General features: G+C 35.9%; 1 protein-coding gene across 3 annotated transcripts in view; it reads right to left on the bottom strand.

Annotated features, from left to right (window-relative positions):
• gfra2a (GDNF family receptor alpha 2a) overlaps nucleotides 1-17,898 on the bottom strand; it is a 106,581-nt gene that overhangs the window by 55,640 nt on the left and 33,043 nt on the right. For all 3 annotated transcript variants that reach the window (XM_067393944.1, XM_067393945.1, XM_067393946.1), the window contains exon 3: nucleotides 12,972-13,058. In XM_067393944.1, coding sequence (XP_067250045.1) covers nucleotides 12,972-13,058 — 87 coding nt within the window. The remainder of the gene's footprint in view (nucleotides 1-12,971; nucleotides 13,059-17,898) is intronic.

Raw genomic sequence — 17,898 nt, 5'->3', positions numbered from 1 at the left:
CAAGCACATTTAAATCGACAGTTGATCACGTGATGCACTGAACGTTCTAATCACACTGGTGTGATCGTGCGCGTCAAAGGGTAAAAAAAAAAAAAAAAAAGTTGAAATAAAGCAAATCGATTACTTTAACAAACACATAGACTACGCTACTGATTAACAACCTTCGATAGTTACAGTAGGTTTACTTACAGCAGGTCTGTCTTTAACAGTTTGTAAGTTTTGTAAAAATTAAATATCTCAATGGAGAAAATTAAATACTATGAAAATAGTTTCAGTGATTTGATTTAGTCTAGTTAGTTTTGTATCAAATACAATATGATTTTCATTGATTGAGATCTGGCAGCAACAGTATATTTTTCCACTTGGGCGAGCGATCTACGGACAGTCCCTGCGCATGTAATCCTCTATACCAGCAAACCAATGAGAACGCGGAACAATAATAATGATACATAACAACAGACCGTAGGCGCCAAAAGCTATTGTGGATCTGCTTACCTGAAAACCTCTGTAACTGGCAGATTTGAAGAAAATTACCGTCAGTTGGCAAATAAATAAATGAGGGACAATTACATACATATTAACAAAACTTTATCATGCAAGCTTTATGGTACACCTCAAACAAGGGAATGTATAGTAATGTATAGTGTTATTATTAATTAGTGAGTCCAAGAATGCCTTGGGTATGCAGAGCATTCGCAGTTTATATGGACCAGATATAATTTCCTGTGATGCAAAGCTGAACTTTCAGCAGCCATTTCTTCAGCGTCCATTCTAATATACTGATTTGGTGCTCAAGAAAAATATCTTATTATTATCAATGTCAATATATTATATATATATATATATATATAATCTATATATATATATATATATATATATATATATATATATATATATATATATAATCTATATATATATATATATATATATATATATATATATATATAATTCATTAAACACATGATATTACACTAAAAATCCCTCTGGCTCAAAAATTTGCACATGCACCCTGAGTTTGAATGGGCAGAGCACTTTCGCTGTGGATAATCCCATGTAATCCCGACCTTTCGCTGAGCAAGGTCCTGAAAAATGAATGGGGATGAAACATTAGCTGTACCCTTGCTAAAACCAAAAGATGTTTAAATGAATTATCTAAAACCCCACTGAAACCTTTGCATTATTGAAACTTCAAGTTGTGTATATGCTGTGCAAACTCCAACAAGAACAATCAAGATAAAGAAAAGTGGGAAAAGGGAAACAAGGGCATGTATCCAGCTGTGTGACGCCTGTAAGTGTTCAGTTGAAGGAAGCTGAAAGAAGCATTCAGGGGATTGGGGAACTATCAGCTGGAGACTGGGGGGAAGTTCTGGACCTCTAAAAGTGTATGAAGGTCGGCATTGATATGTTGCCCTAATGGCGTCTCCAGCCTTGACGGCAGCTCTGGTGATTGGAGAGAGAAGGAGAGAGAGAAACTAATAAAACCCAGTGGGTGTTGGTATAACTTTGAGAACAGATGGTTTATCAGACCCCTTGTGGAGAGTAAAAGATGAATTTTATTCCGAACGGGGTTTTGTTACTTATGAATAAAGTGCTAATGATCTAAATGTCTGAACTGTTTACTCTAAATGAGTGGAAATATAATATTTATGTAAATAAAAAGGGAGTATGCATATAAATTACCATGTGTTATGGCAGCAAAGGACATTAGGGATTTTTATGAAGTCCTTTGAAGATATTTTGAATCTGATTGATATTAATAACTATCTTGATGTTTGTAGGGAGTTATCTTGGTTTCAGAGTAGACATCATTGCTCAGAGGTCTTGTATTTACGAAGTAATGATTAATAACGCATGTTCAGAAGGCTGTCATTAATAAGACATGGGAATGTTTACATCAAACATATCCTTACTTATTAAAGACAAGCCTCATCTGCGTTACAGATTCATACATTTTATGGAGATCTGGACTCTGATTTTACCATTGGCATCCTTGCTAGAAGCAAATACAAGCAATTGTCAGATATTGAATCATGAAATAACAGATTGCCTCTGAGCTCAAGTTTCGCTACAGTTAACCCTCTGGAGTCTGAGGCTGATTTGGGGCCTGGAGAACTTTTGACATGCCCTGACATTTGTGCTTTTTTCAGTTGTTCATAAACATATTAATTAATCTTTTCAAGACAATAAATACACGATTGAGATAATAAATGCATGTATTGACTGAATTAGCGTCTGAATAGCGCTGGCTCCGTGGGCGTGGCCGCATTAGCAGATAATGAGCTGAATCACGGATTTCTGACATGGCTCTCTTTTCATACAGATTACATAAACAAAGAAGGTTTGTTTTCGATTTGACTTACATGATTTAAAACCTGACATCTTAACGTTTTTTTAGACATAAGTGTAATTTTTTTGTCATTAGTATTCACTAAGTTACAGTTCATTTTCTGAGAACTATCAGATTGGAGTTCGTTCAGAGGGAGAGGAGAAATCACGCATCATGTTAGTTTTCTTTATTTTACAAAAAGCACAAAATTCTGTTTTTACTCTGAGTGTACACAAATGAAAGAAGATATTCCACAGATTAAAATGGTGTATAACTCTTAATTGTATGTGCAACATTGACGGAGTATTTTGAGTCTCTTTCACACTGATAAGAAAAAAACCACGGTGGTATCGCCGGCGATACCGTCAGACCTCAGAGTGTTAAATACTGGAGGGAGTCCTGCATGCAATCAATACAGTTTAAAGCAAGTGCAATCAACGCATGAAGCCTCACGTCCTCGTAACCTCACTCCCCAAAGAGAGAAAAAAAAACAAAAAAAACTCCAGAAGTACATTTACTGAACCTCTTTGAATTTGAAAATACAACCATTTCAAGACTCATTTGTCAGGTTTTTGTCCTTAAAGGGGTCATATAATGCCACTTTTACAAAATGTAAAATAAGTCTCTGATGTCCCCAGAGAGTGTGTTAAGTTTTAGCTCAATTACCCCCCAGATCATTTTTTATAGCATGTTAAATTTGTCACTTTGTGAGGGTGAGCAAAAACCCTTTGTGTGTGTCCCTTTAAATGCAAATGAGCTGCTGCTCCTAAGAAGAGGGCAGAGTTTCAAGAGCTCGTGTTAGCACTAGCAGCTCCTATTATCTCATGCAGACTTACTGAAAATGTCAGAAACTGTTTAGCCTTTTATGTTCAAACCGGAGTTGGACAATGATGGAGAGACTCAAGAAGAAGTGACAACATGTAGAATGTAAAATTAAATCTAAATTTGTCAGAGCAGCGAGGACAACATGTTTCTGTGTGAATATGTGTCCATAGTGTATTGTGTGTGCGGGAGAGACAATATGACCTTTCAGGACATGATAAAACATATTTTGTGGCAAAAACCAAGACAATAATTTGTCATTTTTATCCTATTGTTTACTATATTTATTTGCTTGCTCAGTGTCATTGCGGGGTTTGTTTCTTTTGCTGCTGTAGGGACCTTTTGAAATAACTGAAATCATTTGGCGAAGTGATATGGAACTGTAATGTGGTCAAGACCTGCCTAGAACTACTTTAGCCATGCGTTTCCTTAAAACACCTTAGAATGTTCGTCAACCAATCAGATTCGAGCATTCAGCAGCCCTGTAGTATTAGGCGGTGTTAATGTATTTGGTCTTGGCAAGTTAGATCTGCTGCAGGATCAGCAGAAGCCAATCAGTTTGTGCCATGTGGTAATAATCTGATTGCTTGCAGATTGCATGTAAAGGACCTAACTATATATTAACAATAATAGCAATATTGTTTTAAATGTATCTCGTTTAGATGGTTTTTATTTATTTATACTTTAGATATTTTTCCTGGAAAACATCTCAAAAACACTGAATAAGAACATTATGAATAAGAAAATTATAATCTACAGCTATTTAGAATGACACATTACGAGGTCGGAAAAGTATCCTGTAATTGGTGCAATCTTGTGTTTCCATAATAATAATAACCCTTTAAAAGTTCTTGCTCTGAATCGACAAAGCCATTTGCAATGATCTGAATGAGAGGCAAGCAAAGGTTACCCGGATCTAAAAATACTGTATGGTTTTAGAGTGTTTCTAAATTTGATTCAGCAGTCCTCGCTCTCTTGTCGTGTGTGTGTATGTGTGTGTTTGTGAGAGAGCAATTTTAGTTGTGTCTCACAGTGGAGGAAGAAGCCGTAAATGAGGTATGAAATTGGTTGGTGAGAATGTACATAAAAAAAGCGTCCAGCGTCTGGAGGTCAGAGGATGCTGCAGCACAGCATGCACAAACATTTGCCTGGTTAAAGAAGGGATAGAAACCGAACAGAAGGAAATGGGACAAAATATCGGGAGATGTTCAGATATCCTGAAAATATCAAATAGACAGGAATACACAGTAGCCCCAAGTCCATGACAAAAGTTGTGCAACTGTTCATTGAATTTAACCAAGAAGTTTCTTACATGTACATTCAAATCATGACAACGAATGACACATGGAATTTTATTTGACATCAGAGAGAAATAGAAAACCACAAACCTCCTCTAGAGAGGACCATGTGGGTCACAAAAAGTGAAAGTGACAAAGGAATAAAAAGGATTTACAGTTTTTTTTTGTTTTTTTTTTTTTCTTCCTCTCAGCAAGAATGCTGGAGGGTGCCTTGTAATTCTGTAGCCTGTAAAACAAATTGTGACCAAAAATGACCTTCTGGTAGACCACAGGTCACAAATACTATCTGTAACAAGTATTATTTGATTAATTAGTATGAGTTTATAAGGCATGTGGGTTTATTTAATGTGCAAATACCCATACTAAGCATAGGCTACCACACAGATCACTCACAGGCATATAATGCGTGATTAATGCATGGTTTGTGTAATGGACGACTAAAGGGACACCAGGTTCAGTCTGGGTTATTCACAGCTCTTGGCAATGCCTAGGTTGATTGCAATTAGGAGAAGTGCCACAGTTTAGATGTAATCTCCTCTGAGGTGCGTGAGCTCGTTAGAAAGTCTTTAGCTCCTACTGTTGCTGCGAGGAGAATGGGAAGCCTTTCTTTACTTCTCATTACTCATTATCTCCTTCTATTATAATACTTATTTGGGAAAGAGAGGAAGAGAGCGAAAAGCAGCGATGGAAAGAGAGATCCAAACTTTTTCAGTCTGCTGTACAGAATGGGTCCCTGGGGTTCACTTAATATTAGTGAAACAATTCTGCAACAGAAACCTCACAATATGCTTTTTATTACCATGTTCATTCCTCTTACTGATCTAAGGAATTTAATTGCTTCTATATAAAAATACATGAGTAACACTTTACAAAAAGGTCCCATTAGTTAATGTATTAACTAATATTAAAAGTTTAGTTCACCCCAAAATGAAAATTCTGTCACTCCAGGCCCGTAAGACCTTCGTTCATCTTCGGAACACAAATTAAGAAATTTTAGCTAAAATCCGAATGCTCAGTGAGGCCTCCATTGACAGCAAGATACCTTGGGTCTTTATCGACCCAGGATGTCATTCACTACCCTCCTCCTCATTAATTTTTTAAAGATAGACATCAACCTTCTTAGTATCCCTCAATCAATTCATTATCAACAATATAACAAGAAAAAAAAATCATAAAATTATAAAATATTTTTTTGTAAAAATTGTATAGGGTTGCTAACGACCCAAGGTGTGTATAAGTGTACGTATATTTGCAATATCTGATACACGATGGAGTGAAGTTTCATTCAGACAGAAAACGAGAGAATAGGAAGTATCATTAGCAAAATGTGAAATGGCTCAGCGATTTTCTGCAGAGTACTGAAAGCAATGAAATATAGTGTCACTGTCACATGATGGATCTGGTGAAGCTGTAAGCGATCAAAATATTGATTTTGAAGATGTTGAAAATTATGTAGTTTGGGCTCATATTTGCGATCTCAAACGTATTCTCAAAGCTATAATTTGCTGAATGTGCTGGGAAATGAGCTCTGACAAGGACAGTGGTGATGACATAAAACATCTGCTCAAAATGAGCCCTTCCACGCTCCAAAAGGTAACAAACTATGCTTTATTTTATTCTTCTGTAATTGTTACTCTAATATCAGAGGAGTTTTATATTATCGCGACAGGTAGAGATCCATCCATGTTAGATATAGATCTGGGTCTCTAAAGACCCGAATATGTAAGAATGATTGGTGAAATAGTCATGCATTTAAGGGTTAACACTTTCAGATGCCCAGAAAGCTACGAAAGACGTATTTAAAACAGTTCATGTGACTACAGTGGTTCAACTGTAATGCAATGAAGTGACAAGAATACTTTTTGTGCGGCAAAAAAAAAAAAAAGACTTTATTCAACAATTTCAAAGCACTGCTTCGAAGCTTTATGAATCTTTTGTTTCGAATCAGTGGTTAGGAGTGCATATCAAACTGCAAAGTCACATGAACCATTGAAATTTTGAAACGTTTCAAAACACTTATGACGTAAAAAAGCCTTGTTTACTGCATTTTACTTTGGCAGTTTTTGATACTCGCTCCAAAACACTGAATCAAAACAAAAGATTCAAATGAGTCATGTATTGAATGATATGGTCAGAGTTTCAAAATACACAGAATAAGTGTCAATGATGTGCATATGTAGGCATTTCAAAATGTATTTATCTGTTGCAGAAGTAGAAGGAACAAGTTTTTGCTGTGAATTTCAGTAAACTGCCTTTTTTTTTTTTTTTTACTAATAATACGTTTCGACTGCTGAAAGTTACAGTAATAATAAATACTCTTTTATCTCAAAACATCCAGGAAAATTTGACTCCTCATTTTATGACTCATTTGATTTTGTGTGGACACTTCTGAAGTCTAAAACCTGTTTACTTCAGACTTTTAGCATCAGCACAGACCACGAAGCCACTGTCTTGTTGTTGGTTTAATAATCAGTGGCTATGACCCAGGCTTGTTTGTATAACGCCGACCATATCTCATTCCCTACTGACAAGGATGCCACATGGTAAACAAAGTCTCATTACATTTCTCCCTTGAAGGGGCACAAAGGCAACAGTGAAGTATGAATTTCAAATGTGCTTTTACAGTTAATACAGCCAGCAGTAAAGGGAAAAGAAACAATGTATGCGCAAGGTAATAGGAAGAAGAGAGAAGATAACAATGTCTTGAACTAAGGTTGTGTTGGGTGTGTTAACAGTGTTTTCCCTTTGAAGGGAATGAAGGGGGGCGAGAATGAGGGAATTGGTCTCAGTGGCTGAAGGTTATGTTTTACACTAACTTGTAAAAATCTTTACAGTTTTGCACAAGTTTATCAGAATGGTTGTGTTCTCATAAAACATAATGTTCTGTAGCAATATATGCATGCTGCAAGATTGAAAATGAGAAAGGTTATACATATTTCTTCAGTTTTTTTGAGGGGTTCATTATTAAAATTTGTTGTCAAACAGATCCCTTGACTTTTAGTTCAGAAACTCCCTTTGATATTTTTGTGCACATTTATGCATATTACATTTATTAATTATAGTAATCTATACAGAAGTAAATATTTTATTTTATCTAACTATATATTATGAGAATATGCCACTGGTGATATTGTCACTGGGATTTTCTCAATTTGTTCAATAAAATACAAATAACAATAATAAGTTGTGCTTTATTACTGCAAATTTGTCAAGAAACTGCTTTCAAAAATGAACTAAATATAAAATCAACATTTTGTAAGTTGGAAAATCAACATGAGGTATAAGAACTGAACATATTCAGCAGTCTTTGCTAATTTCAGCCAGAAATCTCTAGAAAGTTTCCAATGCCAGGTGTGAGGAATCATTGGCTCTGCATGCAGTCGGAGCATCACTGCATGTAGTTATCGCTTCATCTCCCCTAAGGACTTAGCCTGGCAAATATACCAAATAATTTCCAATGCTGAACTCAGAATAGAAAAATGCTTGCGGCAATAAAGACAAAGTGAATCACAAAGATTAAGGTGTTTTTAACAGGTAAATTGCATAACTCATCTAATCTTAACTCAACATTAATGATAAACGCCAATATTTTAATTTCTTATTTGCATTATGCATGAAGTAAAGTGTATTATCATAAAATCGTCAATCTCAATGCCCCAGTTCCCTTTTCACACATATATATGTGTGCATGTGTGCACTTTAATATGAGCAAAAAGCTCATAAAGTCTTGCTTTTATTACTTACACTATTATTACCTTCTTCATCGGCCTGTTGTGACAGTAATGTTGGCCGTGACTATAAGAGTGGACCTCCATTACAGCAACGAATAAACACTACACAAAGATACTAAACGCAAGGAAATGATTATAAAAGAGACCGCTATCGCTCAAACTGTCAGTCTGAATGCTGTTTTATTGGTGCAAAAGATTTGATCAGAAACTAGTGTAAATCTGGAAGCCACTATCAACATAATAAAACTGTACGACCATATTATTCTGAACCTGCAGAGATTATGGTCTCATGCCACCATAATCTCTTTTCAAACCATTTCAGGCACAGTCACTATTTCTTTCAAACAGGATGAATGGGTAAAAAAAACATCAAACTAAAATCCATGATTATGCAGGCATTTTTGAGGTGGTTTCTCACTCAAATTTAAAAGTGAAAAGCACTAAACTGCACTGAGTGTATATTTATTTTGTGCACTGATTGAAATATCTTTCAAATGTTTTTTTTTTTTTTTTAGTTTTTTTTTTGTTTTGTTTTGTTTTTTTTCCCCAGTAAAGAATGATTTGACCATGTATTATAAAGATTGCTCAATTTGATCAAACACAAAATGTTTACCACAATTTTGTCATATGATTTGGTATTTCCTGTATATCCACAGTGGTCGCTGTGCAAATCCACCTAATTTCCTATATAAAAACAGCAATATTTTATCTTTATAGCATGATTTTTTGTCAACTCTGTTGATGTTAGCATCAAGAATAGTTGCAAAAAAATCAAACTAGTTTAGCTTGTTTTGTTTTTTTTGCTGTTTTTTTTTTTTTTTTCAGAATCTCCAAGAGACTGTGCACACCCAGCTTTGGAGAAACATAAAATATCACAAAACGGAAAGATTCCTACTTTAATGCAAATTGAAAAGTAAGAAAATAATAGCTGATTTCTCACAGACCACTGTGCCTGAAAGGGTTCATCTATTCATATTCTACCTTTTCTATTCTTCAATTTATCTGTTTCTTTTTCGAGTGGCTTATTCTGTTGGAAAGTGTTTCTGCTCACCGGGCTTGAGGGATTTGTCAAAAGAAATGAAAAAGAAAGTGAACGAGCAGGAGAGAAGATTCTCCTGTTAATAGAGTCTTCATCGACACCTGAAATGACCCATGAAGAGAGTCTTATGTCATGTCATATTTCAGGCAGACAAATATTTTTTGCCCTGGCCTGATATCTATCAAATTGAACACAGAGTGTGAACCACAACATAAAGTGGTGCTCTGAGATCTTGAACTGTTGACCTTTGCGAGGGGAAAGTTTACAGAGGTATTCAACACAGCAACTGTTTTTTCAAGCAAATTTTGTTCTAGCTATTGATACTTTAAATCTCATAAAACTTTATATCTAGCAACTGTGACTTTGTTTCTTGTACTTGTAAATTAATTTATTTGAATTGTGACTATAAAATGACTATGTAACTACATCTTACAAAAGCGACATTTTGACTAATTTGGCTGCATATATCGGAATGTGACTTTTAAAGCTGCTAAAGAGGATGTTTTGGTTTATACATTTTTGCAATATTACTTGAAACTGTCTTTAATAACTGATAAAAGACTATTTATTAAGTGCACTGAAAGGAATAATATTAATATACATCATCTGTGCACGAGGTAGGGCCTTAAAAACATCAGCCAATCATTTACGCGATCATCTCGTAAACGACTGGCCCTCTGGCTTGTCAATCACTGCCGTGACGTTCCTTGTGAGAGACGAGTGCGGCTGCGCGCTCCAGTAACTTTCCACACTCTACAGGTGCCACATGCTATGTTTTTGTCCGGAGACAGGAGTAAAAACTGCAGATTATGAGTAACCTGCGGTAAGTCCGACATAATGAATCCACTAACACGATACAGCGAATGCCGGTGGTGAACACTCGTGTTCCAATATTCGTGCACCAGTTTTTTTAGGCGTTCCCTCGAAAGGAGGGGGGTTGTTCTTACGCATGCACTCATTTCAAAAACTCAGTAACAGTCTTTGGTTTCTCATATTTATCATAGTTGTGATTTTATAAATCACAATGCAACTTTATATCTTGCATTTGACCCTTCGCCAGAAGTTTGATTGACAGGCGATCTAACCAATCATAATGCGGAATCCGCCATTTTGTCCGACAGATCGCAGATTAACATAGGCGGATTTGAACTTGAAAAATGGTGTGTACTGACATCTTTCCACATTTGAAACAACATTTCTAATGATGTAACATTTCTAGAAATAAACTAGTAGGAAGAGATGATCGGTTCACGAGCCACTTGAGATGAGGCGCTACAGCAATCTATCACGACATATCAAAGAATGTCTTTAAAATTACAAAATTTCATATCAAAAGTAACCTGCTTTGTCTTGTCTGACGACGCATTGTCAGTGTCCTCTTTGCTACGCAATGTATTTTTCACTGCGTGAGAGATTGGCATGACTTGTCAGACATAGCAACAGTAACTAAAGGGGGTGTGACATTGCGAATGGTAAATTGTGACTTTCTTGTAATTTGATTCATACATCAGAATGAGACTCAACTGTGTAAGATTTCAATTTGACTTTATATCTCACAATTGTGAATTTGTTTCTTGTAGTTGTGACTTTATAAATCACAATACAACATTATATCTTTCCATTGTGACAGTTTCTTGTAATTTGACTTCATACATCAGAATGTGACTTAAATTCACAAAATCGCAATGCGATTTTACATCTCACAATTGTGAACTTGTTTCTTATAATTGTGACTTTATAAATCTCAATGCAAATTGATATGTTTCAGGTAATTTGACTTCATATCACAGAATGTAACTAATGTGCAAAATCTCAAAGTTACTTTATATCTCACAATTGTGTATTTGTTTCTCATAGTTTTGACTTTATAAATCACAATGTAACTTTACATCCTGCAATTGAGTCCTTTTTTCTCATAATTTGACTTCATATATCAGAATGTGACAAACCAATGTTGTTACAATCACATGTATGTAACTTCACATGTTGCAATGTGTCTTTTAACAAATGAATACGCATTTCATTCTTAGTGTATTCCCCCGTGTGTGTTTTAGGATTTTACTTTGCTAATACTATCCACTTACTGTGTATATAAAAACATCAGTAACACAATGGTGCTTCTAGTGATATATGAATCCAGGGTTGTGCATCACAGCAGTCAGAGCACTAAGGGATCACAATTAATGTTGTCTGATCCTAAATATGGCACACAGGGCTGTTCCACTTCCAGGTTGGGAGAGATTCCCACCAGGGAGCGGATACGGGCTGAGCGGGTCCGCCAGCTTTACCCTCAATATGTCAGTGCTAGTGCTGCGGTCCACTTGTTTCTCTCATCCTCTTTAGTAAATGAACAGACACAGCCGGTTTAGAATAATGACTCGGGCTCTCACATCAAATCAAAAGACGCCATCTCAATCTGTGAAGGTTGTGAGTGAGACGCAATGTAGTCTTGCGTAGCCAGACCTTCAGACTGATGGCAGAAGGTCTGGACTCTATCGCAGCTTTCATTGGCCAAGGACTGCCCAAGAGGATGTTTGACTGACATGTAACGCAACCAACCACATTCGTTTTGTTCCACGTCATGTTTAGGGGCGTACCAGCGGACCATTAAAGAACGTGACACACACGTCTCCCAGACATCCTCTAGAATTTAACCAACCAGATGACGACTTTGAAAATCCTGAAGTGTTTCAAGTTAAGTGTGCCAAATGCATCAGACGTTCAGCCAATGGTCCGTGGGCGTGATGTCTGAGACTTCTTTAGAGAGAAACTACAGCCTTAAGTTTGCTGTAGGAATGACTCTTGCTTTGATATGAAGAAACAGTAAATGCAAGAATAATTTGTAAAAATATGACGTTGAGTAAATGATAATAGAATGTTCACTTTTGGGTGAACTATCCCTTTAAATCAGTCTCCAAACTCATTTTCCCCTTTTATGTTGTCATATAATCAACTGAAGATGTGATAACCATAACAATACATACAATTATGCAACAAAGACATTAAACCCTACTTAACTCACCTCTCTGTGAAATTACACAATCAACTAATGTTTACACGATCAGCCAATGGAAGCCGTGTCCACATTTCCCAGCTGCAATGTTTTTATTTTGTGCAAAGAAAGAAAGAAAATATGCAAACTCCAAACCTCAGCTGCTATTCACAGCAGGCCTTTCAAGACACAAAAAAAGTATTATGCAACAAATTGGCAAGAAGATGGATCTGAAAACCCTGTTGAATTCACTATTTTCTATAGTGCGCATGAGATTTGTCGTTCACTGGCTATTTTTTTTTTTTTCTTTTTCAGATCAGAATAAAAATGAGTTATTCTGGTTGTCCCAGGCTCTGTGAGGCTGTGATAATGGATTGTATGCAATATTTCTGTCCTCTACTGTCTGTAATGACTGCTGTCAGTGAATTAAACATTAAACTTAACTCATGCCAAGGTGACAAATGCCTAGAATGGTTTTTATTTCACTGGAATAAACGCTTGCTCCTGTTTCTTTTTTTCCTAGAAAGGAAAATGACTAATTCATCTTCCTTTCTCCTTCTATAATAAGTTTGGAATGTGCTAAAAGAAAAATTTAGGAAGAATAAACTTTTTAAATGTTGAATGGTCTGTATTGGAACATAATAATAATTAATTTGAGTTTCATATAAGAACTTGGCAATAAAAAGGAGCCATCAATATCAACAACAAAGTACAGTACTGTACATTGCCACAACGTATACATAATGAAAATATTGATAATTACCTGAGATGATTGACGCCAGGCGAAATGCATCTGAATGTCGGTGAGGCGTCATGGGTTCATAAGGAGATGGCTCATAAAAATCCTCACCTAAAACAAAAGACATAATTATAGACTATTAAAAAAAATGTTTAGCACTGTACATACCCACTGTATGACCTCTGACCTCTAACCTCTTTTTTAAAAATATTGTGTAAAACATTTCAAATGCTACACTGCATTTGTATGCTACATTAGTACATTATTCCACATTGTTTTCACATGACCTTATTATGCTTATTTATTTCAATGAGTGGCATCCAATTATCATCTGAGAATCCAACTTTGTGTTAATAATGCCATCGATAGAAAATAATGAGCCAAAAAACAATATTAAAATCTCAGTTAATATTACTTGCAGTTCAGTTATTGCACACTGGCAACGGAAGGTCAGGTAGAGCCGTAAGTACAGTAAACATGATCTGTTGTGTACTGCACATTTTGGTATTGGGTCACTTTAGTTGTAGTATACACTGTGCACTTACATTATACACTATGTACTTTGCCATAGAATGCATAAGGATAGTGTGGTATCAAATGTAGCACTTGAATAATATTTATTTATTTTGCTATACAGAAGCATGTGTCCTATTCCATTTGAAGGAAAATGTGTTTCGAAGGCACCTCATGTGTTGCTCTTGGCTTTAGCATATTTAGCTGCACTACGTAGGAAATGGCAAGTGTCCAACAATGCATTTTTTGTTTCTTTTATCATTGAATAAGTACATCATCCAGGTACTCACAGTGCACTATGCCTAGCTGTGTATTTAAGTGTAAACACATTACCCATATTACTGCTGTAGAGATCTCTTTATCTTCTGCTCCTAGTGGAGTACCTCTGCTCCTATTATTATTGGAGTACCTCAGGGCTCTATTTTGGGTCCGCTTCTTTTTAACTTATATATGCGTCAACTGGGGGATATCATTAAAAAGCATAAAGTTTCATTTCATTTTTTTGCTGATGATACTGCCGTTGAAAGCTGGCGATTCTATTCAACCTTTGTTGGAATGCATCTGGGACATTAAAAAATGGTTATCAAATAACTTTCTCCGGCGATTCCACCGCGTTTTTTTCTAACCAGTGTGAAAGAGACTCAAAATACTCCGTCAATGTTGCACATACAATTAAGAGTTACACACCATTTTAATCTGTTGAATATCTTCTTTCATTTGTGTACACTCAGAGTAAAAACAAAATGTTGTGCTTTTTGTAAAATAAAGAAAACTAACACGATGCGTGATCTCTCGTCTCCCTCTGAACAAAGTCCATTCTGATAGTTCTCAGAAAATGAACTGTAACTTAGTGAATACGAATGACAAAAAAATTAAACTTATGTCTAAAGAAATGTTGAAATGTCAGGTTTTAAATCGTGCAAGTGAAATCGAAAACAAACATTCTGTGTTTATGTAATCTGTATGAAAAGAGAGCCATGTCAGAAGTCCGTGATTCAGCTCATTATCCGCTAATGCGGCCACGCCCACGGAGCCAGCGCTATTCAGATGCAAATTCAGAAGCAATACATGCATTCATTGTCTCAATCGTGTATTTATTATCTTGCAAAGTGTTTATCTGGATGTTAAAGCCATGATTAGCGATCTCTAGAAGACATGCAGTTAGTTCCTGGTTCTTCTTCTTTATATGGATTTGTGGCCTAAAGGTGCACAGAGAGTGCCCTCCGGCTGCAAGTATGAATTGAAAACACAGTATCCAGCACTCATAGTGATGATATATAGAATAAATATTACTCCTCTGTATAGAAATTTGACATAAACATATAAGAATCCATCAATATTTATCCAAATGTGCATGCTTTTAAGCTAAAAACCTATATGAAATGCCATAGAGGTAACATAATTGTTCAGACACTTTGCATCACAGAAATACATTATATTTTAAAGAATATAATAGAATACCATTATTTTAACCCTTGTGCATTCAAAAAAAAGTTACACTTAGGTCCATAATGGACAAAAATGTCCATGCCAAAAAACTGTCATAGAAATATGATTTATTAATATTTTTTTTTCACTTTCACTGATGTCAATTTTTTTACCAGCATCTGTTCTTTCCATAGATACCAAATATCCATTAATTTTAAGAACTTTAACCCTTTAAATGCTGGTTTGTTTACATAATGCCATAGGTGTTTTTTATGAAAAAAAAAAATAAAAATAGTAGTTTATTTTCATAAACTAAATGCTAAGCAGAATTTTTTTCCTTTGCTTATTATATTCTTGGGTGGGTCAATGAAGAACAACAACATTAATTTTGAGGCATTTATATTTTTTATGTAGTGTCAGATTTTTTTACAAAAACTAACACTTAGGTCCATAATGGACAAAAATGTCCATGCCAAAAAACTGTCATAGAAATATTATATATTAATATTTTTTCCACTTTCACTGATGCCAATTTTTTAACCAGCATCTGTTCTATCCATAGATACCAAACATTCATGCATTTTCAGAATTTTAACGCTTTACAAATCGGTTTCTTTACATCCTCGGCTTCTAATGCACCTGTGTGCTCACTGTCAGTGGGCAGCACTAGCTTCAGAGCTTCCTCTGCTGAGTAACGTCTCTTCAAACAATGAAATGATCAACCCCTCAAGCACCACATATTTATAGGTTTGGCTGTGAGGACACCTGTGTGAACTCAAACTTTGTATAATATCTACCAGACTAAAAAATCAGCATTTTCTTGTGGTGAAAACTAAAACAATGTGTTTAGGGGCTTCTGAACTTCTACTTCAAATTCAAGCATACCTTTTATCTCCATACAAAAACAATAACAAGTGAAAAAGTGCAATCAAGGGTTAAGATGCATGTTTGGTCGAAAAAGGAAAACCTCAAAGCCTTCTTTGACCTTTTTCATAGTTTTCACATGACCCTATGACCCTGCCAAGGGTGTGACTCATACATGGAGTGGGATTTTTGATTGCCAGTACGATATAATTTCTTTCAAACTAATTACACAAATTAAATTTTCAGTAAACACATGCAAACTGCACTCTGACATCCTTACCAATATTCCCACACAATTATAGCTGCATTTTCATATTGACTCTGTAATAGACTATAATATGCATAAGCAGAAAACACAAATAAAGCGAGTATTTATTTTATATGCCAAATTTGAAAATATGACACAATCTAGTAAAAAATTGTAAAAATGTAAAATTTGAAGCCTTGCCTATAGAATGAATGACTATTTGAAAATATTGTATCATTTTATAGTCAAATGGCCCTGGGTTAAAAAATTGCAGTTTTAATGGGTTTCAATGTGGACATAATTGTCCTTAAGGTCCTGAGTGAGTATTTTTTGTACGGAGGGTAAAATTGATTTTTTGAAGGAAATGAGGGTAGAATATTAAAATTCCAATAAAAAATAAACACCTGAGCCAAAATTCATGTAGTTGGCATTAACAAAGGCACACTTATAACAAAAAACAAAACTGAAATGGACAAAAATGTCACAAGGGTTAAATTGAGCTGAGACATGATTACAGAGGGTTTTTTCACACCCTACCTGACTGAAAGGCCTTGTCAAAACTTCTCCAGGGCCCCAAAAATCCTCAGACCCCTGAGGGTTAATATGCAAGTCATTTCTGGTCATTATTATGTGATTCTTTTGTTTTTTCAGGTGTAAATGACCCATTATTCATGATGATACATGCCTCCATGCATACTGTGTTTCTTGACAAAAAGGCAAGTAGGCAGCATAATTTTTACATAATTCTGAAGCAAAAACTTTAGTCTACAACCTCCAATACCCAGAAGTCTTATGAACACAGATTTAATATACTTTTTTTGGCCTTATTTCAGTGACTTTTTCAGACACTTTTTATTTTTTCAATAACCACTAGGGGTGTAACGATTTATCGCAGTACGATATATTGCGATGCAAAAATGTTACGATATGCATCGTAGAATGATGGCGATGCTTTCACGATATGACGGCAGTCTAATCTTATTGGTTGAGCTGCCTACTCTGCAAGGTGGGAGTGAGAGAAGCCGGTTGTCACCGCATATTAAGGGTGTGTCTCAATCAGCTCTCTAGTTCAGTAAGTGTTTCGGGCACACATTGAATCTTGCAAGCAGGTTTAAACGTTTCTCGCGTCAGTCTCTTGCTTGGTCGCGTGAGAAGTCATGGCTTTCCTTTACCGCAGTGCCACAGCAACAGCTGTGCTCACAGAAAAGCAAAAGATGCTTGCGATGCTTTGCTTTAAGAAGTTCCGCGGGACGTTCACATATTGCGTCTTTTCCGCGTGCAAGTCAGTTATTTCAAATGTAGCCGTGCGGCAGGCGCGCTCATAATAGGATCAACGCGGTCGCGACGCGCATGCGGTGCGTTTTCCAGGCGCATCAAGATTAACAATTCACAACTTTTCAGAATGCCGCAAGCGCACCGCAGGTCGTGTGACAAGAATCAACCGATCAGCTATGGCCTTTCCGTAACAAAACAACAAAAGCTCAGCCGAACAGCTGATCATAGCTGTACAGGGTGGATTTTATATATCTCCATAAATATATCTAATAGTAAAGCTAATGCAAGGGCTAGAAATCATTTATCCTTTGCAGAAACTTCCTGATCCTCTGCGAGAGCGCGGTTCATGGTTGCATAGCAACAACCGACACCACTGGAGCGCAAGTGCTTTGGAAAGAAGGAGAAGCGGTGCAGCCGCGCCTTCCACACATTTTTAGACGCGATATTTGAACAGCCCCTATTCATAATTCTAAGTTCATGTTAAATTTAACATTCTTTTTCAGTGACAGACAGACCTATTCAGCTGTTGATCTGAATACAGAAGGTTTTTTATTAAACCTTGAAATGTGATCTTGTATGTACAACAAGAAAAATTATTGAAATTTGTTAATGTTTTTTGAATAA

The sequence above is a fragment of the Chanodichthys erythropterus genome, chromosome 9 (assembly GCF_024489055.1).
Source record: "Chanodichthys erythropterus isolate Z2021 chromosome 9, ASM2448905v1, whole genome shotgun sequence".
In the NCBI taxonomy this organism is placed as follows: domain Eukaryota; kingdom Metazoa; phylum Chordata; class Actinopteri; order Cypriniformes; family Xenocyprididae; genus Chanodichthys; species Chanodichthys erythropterus.
Note: the sequence above shows the minus strand (reverse complement) of the source record. Positions and strands in the feature narration are given on the sequence as shown.